The sequence below is a fragment of the Agelaius tricolor genome, unplaced genomic scaffold, assembly GCF_023055355.1.
Source record: "Agelaius tricolor isolate 1412-34295 unplaced genomic scaffold, bAgeTri1.0.p SCAF_5, whole genome shotgun sequence".
Taxonomy (NCBI): Eukaryota; Metazoa; Chordata; class Aves; order Passeriformes; family Icteridae; genus Agelaius; species Agelaius tricolor.
This window is the reverse complement of record NW_027269265.1, coordinates 15,953,497-15,967,376: the sequence shown is the minus strand read 5'-3', so window position 1 is coordinate 15,967,376 and position 13,880 is coordinate 15,953,497. Positions and strand designations below refer to the sequence as shown.

At 43.1% G+C, this 13,880-nt stretch overlaps 1 protein-coding gene across 5 annotated transcripts in view; it reads right to left on the bottom strand.

Moving 5' to 3' along the window:
* Positions 1-456: 456 nt before the first annotated feature.
* BTBD7 (BTB domain containing 7) overlaps positions 457-13,880 on the bottom strand; it is a 51,282-nt gene continuing 37,858 nt past the window's right edge. For 4 of the 5 annotated variants that reach the window (XM_071426570.1, XM_071426569.1, XM_071426573.1 and 1 more), the window contains 5 exons: positions 13,669-13,782; positions 11,885-12,074; positions 8,376-8,554; positions 7,297-7,731; positions 457-5,393 (listed from right to left, as the gene is read on the bottom strand). In XM_071426570.1, coding sequence (XP_071282671.1) covers positions 4,578-5,393; positions 7,297-7,731; positions 8,376-8,554; positions 11,885-12,074; positions 13,669-13,782 — 1,734 coding nt within the window. In that variant the 3' untranslated portion in view covers positions 457-4,577. The remainder of the gene's footprint in view (positions 5,394-7,296; positions 7,732-8,375; positions 8,555-11,884; positions 12,075-13,668; positions 13,783-13,880) is intronic. The other variant, XM_071426574.1, reaches the window with a different exon arrangement.

Sequence of the window (13,880 nt, the reverse complement as noted above, 5' to 3'; positions counted from 1 at the left end):
TGTAATGAATTGTCAGCTGGAGTAGTTGGCAGGGAAACTGCAGCCTGGGAATGCTGGGTACGGAACATCTGTCCAGCTGCTCTGATGGGAAAATGAACACCCGCTTCCTTGCACGCAGGCCCAAGGCCCAGCTCAGAGCAGCTCCACTGCCTTTCACAAGGCATGGCCTCAGGCAGGCAGGCCCCAGCCAGAGCTCACAGAACTGCTTCACTGAAATGCTTTTCACTTGTATTAACTGCCTGATCAGTGACTCATTTCAAATCCCTCTTTTACACTGGTTGATACCACATCTTTGGTGTTCACAGCATTATTGCACCCCTTTTTTCCCAAAAGCCTTTTCACTTTATTGCTGGGCTCCTCTCTCCTGGCCCTGCTCACTGCAGCCTGGAGTGAGCAGGGCAGGGTGCTGGGTGCAGCCAGGACCAGCAGCTCAGGGGAAGCAGCCACACAACCACATTCTATACAAGCCATTTATTTGAAATGCCAACTATACGTAGGATAAAGTCAGTGTTACATGCTTCTCAGCAACAGTAGAAAAATAGAACCAGTGAAAACCTTTTTACAACTGTAATGGTACTCAAAAGAGAAATGTATTGTTTTACAATGCATCACACAAGACTAGAATTCAAGTTTGGAGGTACCTAAATAAAAATACTATTTTTTTTAAAAAAACACTATGTACAATTGAAGCGTAAACAAGTTTTACAAAGTACTGGTTATGCAGGTTGTAGAAAAAACACTTGCATAGGACATGAAGTCAGTTTAAGAAAGTTTTCTGAGCCTTTAGCATTGAAGGCACTTGACTTTATACCAGTAACAACACAAGGACAAGAAACAAATTCTTAACACTGCCGAGGGCAGGGCTGCCTTCTGGCAGTACAGGTAATTACAGAAACCCCAAATGCGGTTTTACAAGTTTCCCTCAAAGCTGTTCCCTGCATCCAGCAGGGCTCAGCACCACCTCTACCATAGAAGCATACAATTATTAGAAGAACAGTGCCTCAAACAGCATTAGTGTTCTTTCAAAAAAAAAACATAAAAACCCAAACAAACCAGAAAAACAACCAAAATAACCAAACCAAAAACCCATACAAAACACCCAATCCCCCATGCCCCCACCCCTTTCCCAAACCCAAACCAAAGAAACCCCTAAAGACGTACATTTGGGACATTCTGGGACCAAAACCCAAGGCTTACAAGGACAGGTGGCCACAGTCTTAATTTTCATAAGTGAAAATCCTTAAGAACAGGAAAATACAACATGAAACTGCCAATCAACACAGCAGTAACTAATACACAACTACAGTAATTCTGTGGAACAACAAAACATTTCAAAGGAAGGATGTATTTTAGGAATTAAGTTATTCATCCATATATTAAGGAAAAGAGGAGCTGGGTTTGGGGAAAGGGGAATAAGACCTTTTTGCATGTTGCTCACTAAATGCAAGTCTGAGCTCTCTCTTTAATAGAACAAGGAACATGAGTCTCCTTCATTCAAAAAACAATGTTTATAACTCTATCCTCAAGCAAAATAGTCAATAATCTGTCATTTCCATCTAATTTATAGAAGGAAAAGATGTCAATTTCCAGCCTAATCAGAAAGTGCTTCATGTAAACAAGGAGCTTCTGCACCAAAGTTTCAGTAGACAGAGAACAAGGAGTAGCAGGTAGCACAGGTATGTGTGGTGTGCAAGTGAGATGTAGGATGAACACTGGCTTGTGAATAATGCTGCCATGAAAAATGGTCTCACCCCTCTGCACATCCCAAGTAGGAAATCCTGCTCTGGAGTACAAAAATAAAGTTCCAGTAATTCAAGAAATCCTTCTTTTCCACTTCAAACCAGCTGCCATTAGCTGCCATCTTCTTCTCAAATTCAAAGTATGCAAGTGAAAACAGATTGTCTATATGGCCTGATTGTCTTTGTGGCCTCAGAAGGACTTGTCTTTCATTCTGCATCTACTTTTAAACACTTAATTCATCCTTTTTTTAATACTGCACAGCTCCTGAGACTTCAGAAACAATTTTGTACTCTAAAATGCAGACATGTCTTCCCCAGAGGCATTTCTCACCAGCTTATTCCAAAGCCAAAGCATTTCATGATTTCCCTCAAACCATAACCTCAGAACTTCTCATCTTCATAAGCCACACCCCCCCCAACCCATATTTCAAGCTTAAAGTTCTATCTGTAGATCTCAGTCCCACCTCTGCCCAAGTACACAGTGCCACATCAAACTGTGATAATCAAAGTAGTTTTCCTGAAGTACATCTACCAGTTTTAGGCAAAAATATTGAGAATAATAAGTTTTCTGAGGGCCACTGTAATTTTTTAGTAGTTAAGCTACCAACACATACATGATGCAAGTCCAGGGAGTTTTCAGGGTGTGTGCTGAAAGGTCCTGGTGAGGATGAGGCCTTTGTGTGGCTAGAGCTATGCAGTCAGACAGCACTGTGTTCAGCTCTGCAGAAGAAACCCAATGAGCCTCAGCCCCTGAACCTGCAGCAGCACCATCCCTCCACTGACACCTTCTTGCATTTAACAGTGTTCTACACCACAGTCCCATGGAAATCCCACAGATGGGTGTTGAAGCCAGGACCACCCAGTGCCTTGACTGTGGGCAAAAAACAAGATTAAAAAAAGCTGACAGAGGAAAAAAAAAATCTCCCCTCACCCACAAGACACATCACCTGCAGAGTTCAGGCAAGTTTCTGCTCCAGCCCTACCCCATGCTTTCCATGGCTGCATCTCAAAAGGAGCACCTGCAGAACCACCACAGAAGCAGGCCTATAGATGTGTCTGCAGGAGACACAGAGTTTATTGGTTCAAAGAACCCATATCTTAATTCATCTAGAAGCTATTTGGTAGTTTGGAAACACAGAATTCAATATATTTTAGTAACACTGTGTTGTTACTAGGCCTTCCATACTTTAATGAAACACATTAGGTAAGAATTTGCCATCAACTAAAACCAAAAGTAAAGTTGCAGCAAGATTTCTGTTAAACAGTATTAAGCACTTTGAGCTGCAGGAAACAATTCAACCTAACCTTAAAGCAGTCCTTAGGTCACACCCGGGACTATATTTTTCTGCTATAGAGAAATTCATTACAGAAACTGCATTTAACCTCCCACCAAACAGGACCTTACCAGCAATCACTACTCTGCAGTGGCATCAGATAGGGATCAATGAATGCAATGAATTTGTGGTTAAAACTACACCATGAGTATTAAGGATGTAATTCATAATTGTAACCCTTCCCCTGGTGCTCTGCTGAACCCTGCCCCAGTGGCAGGAGCCAGCCCAGATCAGCATCCTTCCCTCCTCACACCCTGTTACCAGGGGAATCTCATTTCTGTGCTTTCAAAAAGCAAATCAGGCAATGGAGGTGTAATTTAAGAGCGCCAAAGCGTGGTGATGCTGAAGCAGTGACTCTTCCCTTGGATTCTGCTCACAGAACAGCTGCACCTGTGGGGCCAGCACCACGTGAGGAACACTGTCACTGAGAGCGAAGCCCTTTAGAAAGCACAGGCAGGAGAAAGCAAGGCCATGGGCTGTCACCCTGGGAGGGAAACCCTCCCATGTGTTCAGGCAACAGCGAAGGTTCCGAGCCTCGTCTTCCTGACACTCCAGGAGTCTGCAGGAATCCGCTCACCTGGTCTTTGCTTACCCATGGATGAGCAGCTGGAAGAACAAGTAATTACTGTAATTTTTACAGTATTTCTAGATTTATTTCTAAATGGGCAAATCAGCAATTCTAGTCTGTCTAGTAAGTGCTTCCTGCTTCCAGGTGATCATGGAGTCCTCCATGGTCACAGCCGAAACAACAGTAAACAGACTCATACTGTCATATTCCAGTGAATTTCACAGGAATTTGGATTCCTAAATATCCCTCTGGATTTTTAAAACCCCAAATATAATTCTTGAAGTGGGTTTGCTATGTATATAAAGATAAGACCAGCTGCCAGAACTTTTCAAACAAAATATTAGATTGGATTCTTGCTGTAGTCGTAAAAATCAGGAAGATTTCAATCTAAACAAACAAACAAAAAAAATCCAACTAAAAATGTAGTTTTTTGATGTGCTGTTCTTTGGAATTCCTATAATTAAAAAATAAACGCACTGTTATTATCTCATAAGAAAATACATTTCATAATGTGCAACCCAATGCACATAGAGAATCAGCATGTGAAAGGGTAAATGCAAAAGTATGAAAATACAGTCCTTTAAATGTGACATTAAAGTTTAACATATTACTACAAAACTAATACACTATAATAGATGTACAGGTGCAAAAGGCTACCAGGTTGTAGAAAAAAGGTACCAGTTTCTGTTTTTTTAAAAGGCTTAATTAAATCTGCTCCAAAAAAAAAAAAATTGCAGCAAAATAAACCCAGAAGCAGCATTAAAACCAAACTGATAACATGCTGTCTCTAATAAAGCAATGTATGTACAAAACAAGTGAGCTAAGCTGAATTTTTCTGCTGGCATGAAAGAATTTCTCTGACAGAAGTCAGGCCAAAAGTTGCAAGGAATGGGATGTTTACAACTCTTAGGCACAGAGAAATAGTGGAGGTTGCTTTCATAGGGCAGATTTTTTGTACAGGAAGTCTGGTTTGTTTGGAGACCTCCTTCCTCTGCTTACTCCATCTTCCCTTTCCAAATCTGCATTTCTCTGTGCTCCATGTTCCAATGGCTCATCATCTGCCAGTCTCCTACTGGGTCTCTCTTCTGGCACGTCAGAGTTGTATGCAGAGAGTGGAGGTCTGTTGGAGGTTAGCCCATAGGTTAAATCCGTTTCCATTTTTGTTCTTCCCCTGACGTGAACAGGGCCGTTCCCAGCACTCTCCTGGGTAGCCAGTGCCAAGTCCAGCCGCTGGGGGGGCTGTTCTAAGACATCGAGGTGTATTGGCTCATTCTTCTGCCTGTGCTGATGCCCATCTTGTGAGAGCAGGTACTCCCTCCTAGAATCCTCTTGCTTTTTAGGAGAGATCTGGGAAGGTAGATAGGCTGACTTTAAGCCACTTGGTGATGCCTTATTGTGGCTGTACAAATCTGGGCCAAAATAAATGCCTTGTGAAGGTGAAGGACTGTGCCTGTTGGGTGCTGGAGTAGAGGGTCTGCATGCAGCATTGGAGAAGTCATAGAAGTCAGGATATTCCTGCGGGTTTTCTCGAGCATCTATTTTTTGCTCTATTGCATGTTTTTTCCGAGAAGTAGGCATGTGTCTGTTCTGAATGCATGAAATGTGCTGGGGTGGGCCAGGCCCTACCTCTGTAACCACCTGGCTCAGCTCCGTGTCCACCGTGAGCTCTGGCAACCTTCTGTCCTTCAGAGACATTGCTGACACTCCCATTGCGATGTCCGGCATCAGCTCGTTCAGCAGGGGCTGAGTACACTGGAAAAGAAAAGAAATTGGTCCATGGAAACGTGACAAGAGCTAAACACAAACTGTGTTTAGGATAGTTTTTGTAATTCAAAATGGCATTTTCTTAATCTACTTTAGTCTTGCCAACTTCAGCCTGCAAGTTTCCTGCACTGTTCAAAGAACACATCTATCCACCAACTTTCACCTTCCTGCTTCTTTCCTTCATGAAGCTGTTAAGTCACAATTACAGCTCCTCTTAAATGCATCTTGCCTTGAACATACAGAAAAAGGACAATTGGCTGTACTGCTGAACTTCTTAAAGGCAGGCTCGCTCTAAGCCATTTACAATTATCAAACCAAACAAGGTACTCAGTGCAGAGCCTGACAAATGGTTTGTCACAGCACACAGCTCCAGTGCAGGGAAGCCACAACACATGTGCCATCACTACAGACACAACCCTTCTGCTTGCATCCCCCATTTTAAAGTTTGTAAATTGCGGACACGTGTGCTCAGGACAGCCTCAGTTACAGGGGGCTCTCTGGGCTCACCAGACCCACAGAGTACATGGAAGCTGCTGTGTGGCATTCTTCTCACCTATCCCATGCTTGCCTCAGTGCACAATTGCTCACATTGCAGCCTTCCAGACAGAAGAGTGAGAATTTCTACTTACATTTCTCATGAAAGCAACTTCAGTAATCATTGATTAAGTAACTCACAAATTGCAGAAAGAATACAGAACAAAAATATCACCTACATTAAGCCTATGCTCCCCCTTGCATTACTTATGGACATGTTCTGGCAGAAATATTTCTGACATGAAAAAGGTTATAGTATAGTTTCCTTAGGGAAGTCAGTACTGATCAAAGGAGAGTGACATGCTATGAATCCCACCTTTGACCAAACAATGGCACACATTTCTAATATGAAGTTATAAATTTTATTCTAAAATAAAAAAAGAAGTGCAAAATATTTAAGACAATTGCTAATGGGAAGAAAATCCATTTTTCCAATCAGAACTTGAGAATCAAATCTGCATCTAATATGGCACAACTATGCACTGACAGTTTTTTCACTGCAGAAATAAATAATGAAAATCTTCATTCAGCACTTCCTGTATTTCATAAAGCTATGTCTTTACTGGGTATTTTATAGTCCATTGGTTTTATTGCATCATACTGTAGTTCAGCAACTATAATGACTGCTTTTAAATACTGTAACAAACCCCTTTGTATCAGCAATTACCAATTTCTGCTTGCCAATTCCTTTTCAAATACTTCTCAGCTGTTAAGCTTTCATCCTCTTCACACATGTATAAAGGCAACCTGTTTGCTTCAGACTTACTTACTTACCTGTAAATAGCCAAAATATCCCCACTACTTCTACCTGTGAATTACAGTGTGCAGTCCACTACTGAAGCTGGCTTATGCTTTGTTTTAGTGTAGAGCAAACTACATTTGCCACACAAGGGGTGGCTGAGGTCACTTGGTCTGTTCAGTCTAGAGGAGGCTGAGGGGAGACCCCTCTGCAGTTACAGCTTCCTGTGAGGGGAAGAGGAGGGGCAGACACTGATCTCTCTGGTGACCACTGACAGGACTGAAAGGTTCTTCACCCAGAGGGTAGTTGGACACTGAAACACCTGTGGGTCCCCTCCAACTCAGGATATTCTGTGATTCTATGATTTCAGAAGATTCCTGAGTGCCATTTGCCCCTCCTATAACGCTCCTGCCCTGGAATGTTCATTCTCCTAGGGATTAGGGCATGCCTTTAGGATAGAGAATGCTGACAGTTTGGTAGAAAACTCCTAAACAACACAGACACTGACTTTATTTAACAAAGCCAAGCTATTTCATCATAAGCATTCTCTCCAGTTCCTTCAATGAGGTACTTTGAGCAGCCAGAAATAGGCAAAAGAGGAGAAATCCCAACACTTACTACTTGTTTCTCAGCTGCCATGACTGCAGCTGCTGCTGCCACGGTCTGGCGGCCCAGGGCCGCGGTGTTGGTGCAGTCGGGGGGCGCTGCCTTGGCGCTCCCGGGCAGGTAAACGGGAGCGGCGGCCTTGGGGGCGGCGCGCGACGAGTGGAACAGAGAGTGGTTACACGGGTAAGAGAAGGAACGGGAGGGATGTTGACTTGGCACCCTTTGCTTCCAGCCCACTTTGAACTGGTTGTGAATTGGAGTTGCTGGTGGGTGGTATGGAGGTGGAGGAGGGGGCAATGGTGGATGGAAGGCCACGAAAGAGTCCAGTTCTGTAAACATGGTTTCTGCAGTGGGAGTGCTGTTGACGCGACATCGTCCAGACTGTCTCACTGCCAGCAGTGGGCTCTCATCCCCAAATCGCTCATCAGGAAAGAATTTGTGAGGATTCTGCAGAGGTAAAAGACCCAGCATGTTACAAGACAAAGGAGGAAGACATCTAGAAAAATCTCCCCAACGCTCTCAGAAACATGCTAATACTGTAACAGCCTGGCTGTCCTCCATACAGGCTCACCAACACTACAAGGTGACTACAGCTACCATGCAAAACTGATTGGGGCTTTTCTAAAATAAGACAAGAAGCATCAGATTCACTGTAAGTTGACCAACAGATGCATTTGCTTTAGCACCAGTGTATAAACAAAAGAGGGATTTTCAGTTTCCCAGTCCTGACATGTACTGTGCAGACCTACAGCATAAGTTACCACTTTTCCTCCTCTCTGTTTTAAGAATAAATAATAATCTAGGTTTCAAGTTATGGTTCTACTGTTCTCATCAACTGTCTCTTTAGCAGTTTTATTTTGTCCCCAAATTTTGTGTCAATAAGAGCCTCCTGAATGGCAATGACTCTTGAGAAAACTATTTATACATTGCACTTACAGCTTTATAAAATCACATATATCAAATGCAACTGGTGTTTGCACCTGGACAGTCACACAGGCATTTCAAAGCACTTGTGTGTATCCACAGCAAGTACTCCCACTGCAGAGCACACAATCCATCCCTTCATGCTGTCACCCAGCCATCCTCCATACCTGCAGGAGCTCAGCAGCAGCATCAGAGAGGCCGAATTCCCGCAGCACGCGGATCTGGATCTCGTAGCTGACGGTGGCGCCCTCCCCACAGTTCAGGGCGTAGGCGCGCTGCACCTGCTCCGTGTGCCGCAGCTCCTGCAGCCGCCTGATCATCTCCTTCACCACCAGGAGACTGGGAACTGCAGGGGGAACAGGGAATGCAGAGGGGATAAGAGAGAGGCCTTTCTTTCAACTCTGAGACAGAAGTTTGATTGCAATGGTTAGATTTATTCTGAAGGAAAAATCTAACATCAGGCTGCCTTGCCTTTTGTTTTTTTTAAAGAAGCATTCTGCCAAGAACTGTTCAACTTAACACATGTTCCATGGAGCATCATTAAGCCACATGGGATAACACACATCATACAAATGATAAAAACATACACCACCTCACCACCTCTCTAGCTTCTGCTAGAATGAGCCCCAAATAGAGCTTTCTTTATAAACCCCTCATGATGCAGGAATTCCATGATTAGAGGTGGGGGCAGGATATCTTAAATAACAACTGAATGTTCCCTCATGAATTGCACAGGCCAATAATTCATTGATTTTTTTGGCATACATTTCATACTTCTAATGTAGTCCTATAATCAAAAGACCATAACACCAGTATGTAACTAGAGAAAGGGCATTTTACAAAAGTTACACAAAGTGTAAGCCAACAAAAACCTGTTAAAATTATGTTGTTTTATGCACTCATATTGAAATAATTTTAACAAACCATTCCAAAAGAAAGTAATGTATAATTTTGGGTATTTATCCTGTTGCAAAACTTTCTCATGCCACTTCTTACTGCTGTTTGATGATGAATGATATTTCTCTGTGGTGTTTCTGTCCTAAGGAAAATGTGCATATAAATAGAGAAGACAAATCCAGATCTCTGAGTGTGTAAGTCCTGGTGTCTGATCCTTTACCAGCTTTACCAGTGTTATGTATTACCATGACCAGGTGTCCGTAATGAAAGCTCATAAAAATTAACCAGATCATACAGCAAGAACAGTGTGAAAAGACATCTGCATTACAGAGAAGGAGAAACACCACACAATTATAACTAGTACCAATTTCATGAAGTTTACATTGGTACATGAAGGAGAAGTATATGTAAAATATAGTGCAAAATATTCCCCTCCTTAATGGAGTTTCTGTGCTGAGAGCAGAGGGAAGGAACCCATTCTAACCAGTCTTCAAGGCTCTACCCTCCACACACTTAAATTCTCCTGAAAAAACCTGGTTTAGCAACCAGATGTTTAGCTACAGCCAGTATTTTGCTAATACTTAAAAAAGAGGATCTAAGAGAAGTCTGAAGCAGACCTCCAAACTAGTAGGCATAAAAATGATAGAGGGTTTTCATTAAAAAACACTGTCTTTTCAAACCCTAGCTTTTTTGGTTTTTTTTACTACTAGTCATGTGAAACACATGGAAGAAAGATTATGTGTATAAAAAAATACAATTATCTCAGTTGCAAGACTTCTAATTTAGACTGAAACTGGAAAATGTGTAAAGAAACCCAACCACTTGAAGAACCTGGCCTCAAGTTAGAGCAGGCTTCAGCTGAACTAATTTTACAATAATGCTGCAGGAAGAGCTCTAAAACACACTGCCAGCAGGTTTGTGCAAACACAGTGCTCAGGCAGAGGGTGCAAGGAGAAGGCAGGGACAGAGGGGAGCAGCTGAGCTGAGAAGCACCCCCTGCTCTGAGCCCAGCCCAGTGGCCATGGAGGCGGTGCTGCCCAGCTCTGCCCCCAGGGCTCCCTGTACCCCATCCATGCTTCAGGAGGGATTCCTGTACAAGTGAGAGGCTGGGACAGGCTTTAATCTCCTCACACTAATGGGTCCCACCTGCCCATTCTAGCAAAAAGGCACTGGCAAACCAATCAATTCTTTTGCTTAATTACAGGACTAAGCAAAGCAAACAGTTGCCAGGACACAATTCCTGCACTCCAACTACTGGCCAGGCTCAGAGCTCATATCTATGTTCAAATCAAAGAACTGGCAATAAGTCCTACCTATTAAATTGTACAGAACCAAGACACAGGGGAGTTTCAGATTGGTCAAGATGTCTCATGCTTGCCAACAGAGACAGTTTTTCTAAGAACATGAGAACTTTGGCAAAGCACTGAAAACCGCTGAGAACCTGTTGCCTTTCTCAAATTCTTTGGAAATTAGGATTGAGCAAAGTGTTATCAAAGTCCTATCTTATATGAAATACTTTGTATTCAATTCATGCTAAGTATATTTACACTTTTCTAGGGAGGGAAGTCCAAGTACTATAATGCATTGCTGAGATGCCACAGTTTTGCTGAGGGCTCCAGATTTCTAAACAAACAATTGGTGCTTTTATCAAATTTGTCAAAAATAAGTTCTCAGAAGCTCATTTTCAGCTTTATCAAGTTTCTTCCCAGACTACAAGAAGCAAACAGATCAAAACCATTCTACAAAATTTCCTAGAAATCTTAGAACTAAACAGTGTTTCAAATATTCCTAACACTTCAAATTAAATTCTCTTGCAGCAATTTCAATCCATTACTTTGGTCCTGGGTCTAGACTGTAAGAATAGTTTATCTACTTCCTTTCAACATAGCTGACTGAAGAGAGACCTAATTGATATATAAAGAGCTTATAAAATGGGGAATGCCATAGGCATAGCATTTTCTTCACCGAATTAAAATTTAATCTTGGTCATTTAGCTATCTAATCCTGCCCTCCAAAACATCCACTGACCCTGCCAACTTGTCATCAGCTGCAAGCTTTGACAGTGTCTTCTCTATGCACACTGAGTATTTATGGGACAGGGGAAAGGCAGGAAGAGCTAGATGCTTTAGGAACCTCACTAGATAAATTCTTCCAGTCTGACACCTAAAGTTCATATGCATAAATGACAAAATACATTTAGTATATATTTTCCTGGCTTGCCTATGGGGAATGTCACACCAATCATCCTGAAGTCAGAAGAGGCCATATTTACTTGAGCCTATAAAAATGCACTCTGACACATTCTTCCACAAGGAATTAAGATGGTTTGGCTTCAAAGCTAAAGTGGATTTGGTAAATTGAAGTAAATGTGTTTTGAATTCTCATTTCCAGTACTTTTCTGGCATACTGAGTTCAGCTGATTTCCTTACAAGTTATGTTCTCTGGCTTTTGATTTTTGAAAGAACTTTTCCAGACTCAAAGATCTTACCTATATTGGACAACTGGTTTGTAGAAAACTGAGAACCCTATAGAAAATTCTGAGAATAGAGAGCCATGCACCAGCGAGTGTTCTACCGTGTTTAACCCGTCCAAGGGTTTGGTGTCCATCTAGTTACTCTGCCATGCAAAACCAGTTAATGTCTTTAGGGCAGACCAAAGCAGAAGGACTATTCCTGGTGCAGAACTACTCTCCGAGGAAATGATGAATTCAATAACTGACACTCACTCCAGCCCACACTCCCAGGAGCTGACTGGGCACAGGACACAGTCAGGAGCTCACCTGGGATCTCGTTGGCTATAACTGAGGGAGGGCTGCTCTGGTTGGTGCTGACTTGCTGGTGGGTGATGACGTGGCAGCACTGCGGCACCGCGTTGTTCACCATGTACAGCGTGTCGGGCACGTTGGACATCCGCACCATGCGCAGGCGCACCAGGTCCGTCTGCTCCACCATCATCTCATCCAGCACCGACTGCAACGACAGCACCACAGCCTCGTGAGGGCACTGCACACACCCAGTGCCACTGCTGCCAGCACAGCCCCAGCCACACAAGGGCTGCTCCACCATCACCTCATCCAGCACCGACTGCAACGACAGCACCACAGCCTCGTGAGGGCACTGCACACACCCAGTGCCACTGCTGCCAGCACAGCCCCAGCCACACAAGGCTGGCTGTGTCCACACCAGAGTAACTTTGTCAGGCCACAAACAACTTCTGGCTTTTTAATAGCATTTTCTATTCCATTTTCCAGGCATGATCATAGCTGGGTTTGAGCTAAGAGCAGGCAGGAGAATAGTTTGGGAAGGATGCTTTGTTTACGTCTCCTGTCAGATTAGAACTGACCTTCTCGAGACCAGACCCTCTGGACTTAGGACAATTACTGCCTATGAGTCTCAACTTTCTGTGCCATTGAGTAGAAGGCACTGGCCTGAAAATGAAACATGTTTTTCTCAGACATCTAAAGAACGGAAATGGATTTAGGCCTACACTTTGAAGATTCTTAATTAAGATCAAATGAACTTATTTCAAAAAATGGTAGGCTAGCAGGGGAGTAAAAAAAAAAACAAAAACCCACCACTCATTCCCAATTTTTTCATTTTACAGGAGGAGTACCAGAGACTACATTTGAGAGTCCTCTCTCTAAGGTAAAAAAGCCTTAAAATGATTTTAAAATACTAACCGCATAATATGAAACCAGTACGAACAAGCAGGAATTCCGACAGGGGTATGGGGGTTGTAAGAATGCACTTTTTACTTTGGATAAATACTAAAGCACTCCCATAGCATACACTTGAAAACTAAGAATCAAAGCTTTTATCATGTTTTTGTTAGTTTTAGCAATCCAAGATACAAAGAGAACATTTTAACCAGCTAGTCTTCTTTTGCTATTTTAGTGCCACTTGGTGCTCTCTAACTGCTGTGCCCAAAATACAAAGCAGTTTTCTTCCCTTCCCTCACAGAGGATATCAACAACATCTTAAATCTTTAAAAAACTTTTCTCTCCTAGATAGAGGGCAAGAACTCCAAATTCACCAGAGCAGATGTCAGAGTCTGTAGTGATGTGGATGTACACAGCTTCACTGAACCCTCTTGTTCTGTTGTCACCTGCACTGCTGGGACTCAAAGCTCTCAATTCAAGTCAGAGCCACCTGAAGTGGTGGCATTGGTCAGCGACACAAAAGGCTCCCATTCTGTCCAACAGAACGTGGCACATTCCTGCCCCACACACCACCTCCACCCTGCCACCAAACATCAGCACCAGAGATGCTACAAGATCTTCAGCTTGACAGTGCCCATGCAAGAAATTAAATAGGCAAGTGACTGCTTGAGAGGGAAACAAAGATGGAAACAAATTCATTCAAATCGGACACAGGATATTTATTCCATTTTGCGGAGGATCACAAGATTTTGGGTATGTTCTGATTTAAACAAGGTGATGAAATATCAGTCCTCTGCCGAGTGGAATAGCAGTTCCCCACCCAGCTCTGGGGGGAGCTGGGGAGCCTGAAAGAGCTGGCACCAAGGTTGCTGACTAGCTGCAGACTGGGACTCTCAGGCTCTCACCTTGCCATCCGCCTGCCAGGAGGGCTGCCGAGGAGCTGGGCCGGCAAACTGGCTGGAAACCAGGGAGGTTTCCCTCACAACGTTGCTTTGTTTCCGGTGGAATTTCATCAAGATCTGTCTCGCAAACATTTCAATTTCGACAAAAAAAAATTTTGTTGAAATTTTTCTGACCAGTTCTAGAGACTTGAGCCTGATGATCAATCTTGTAAGTC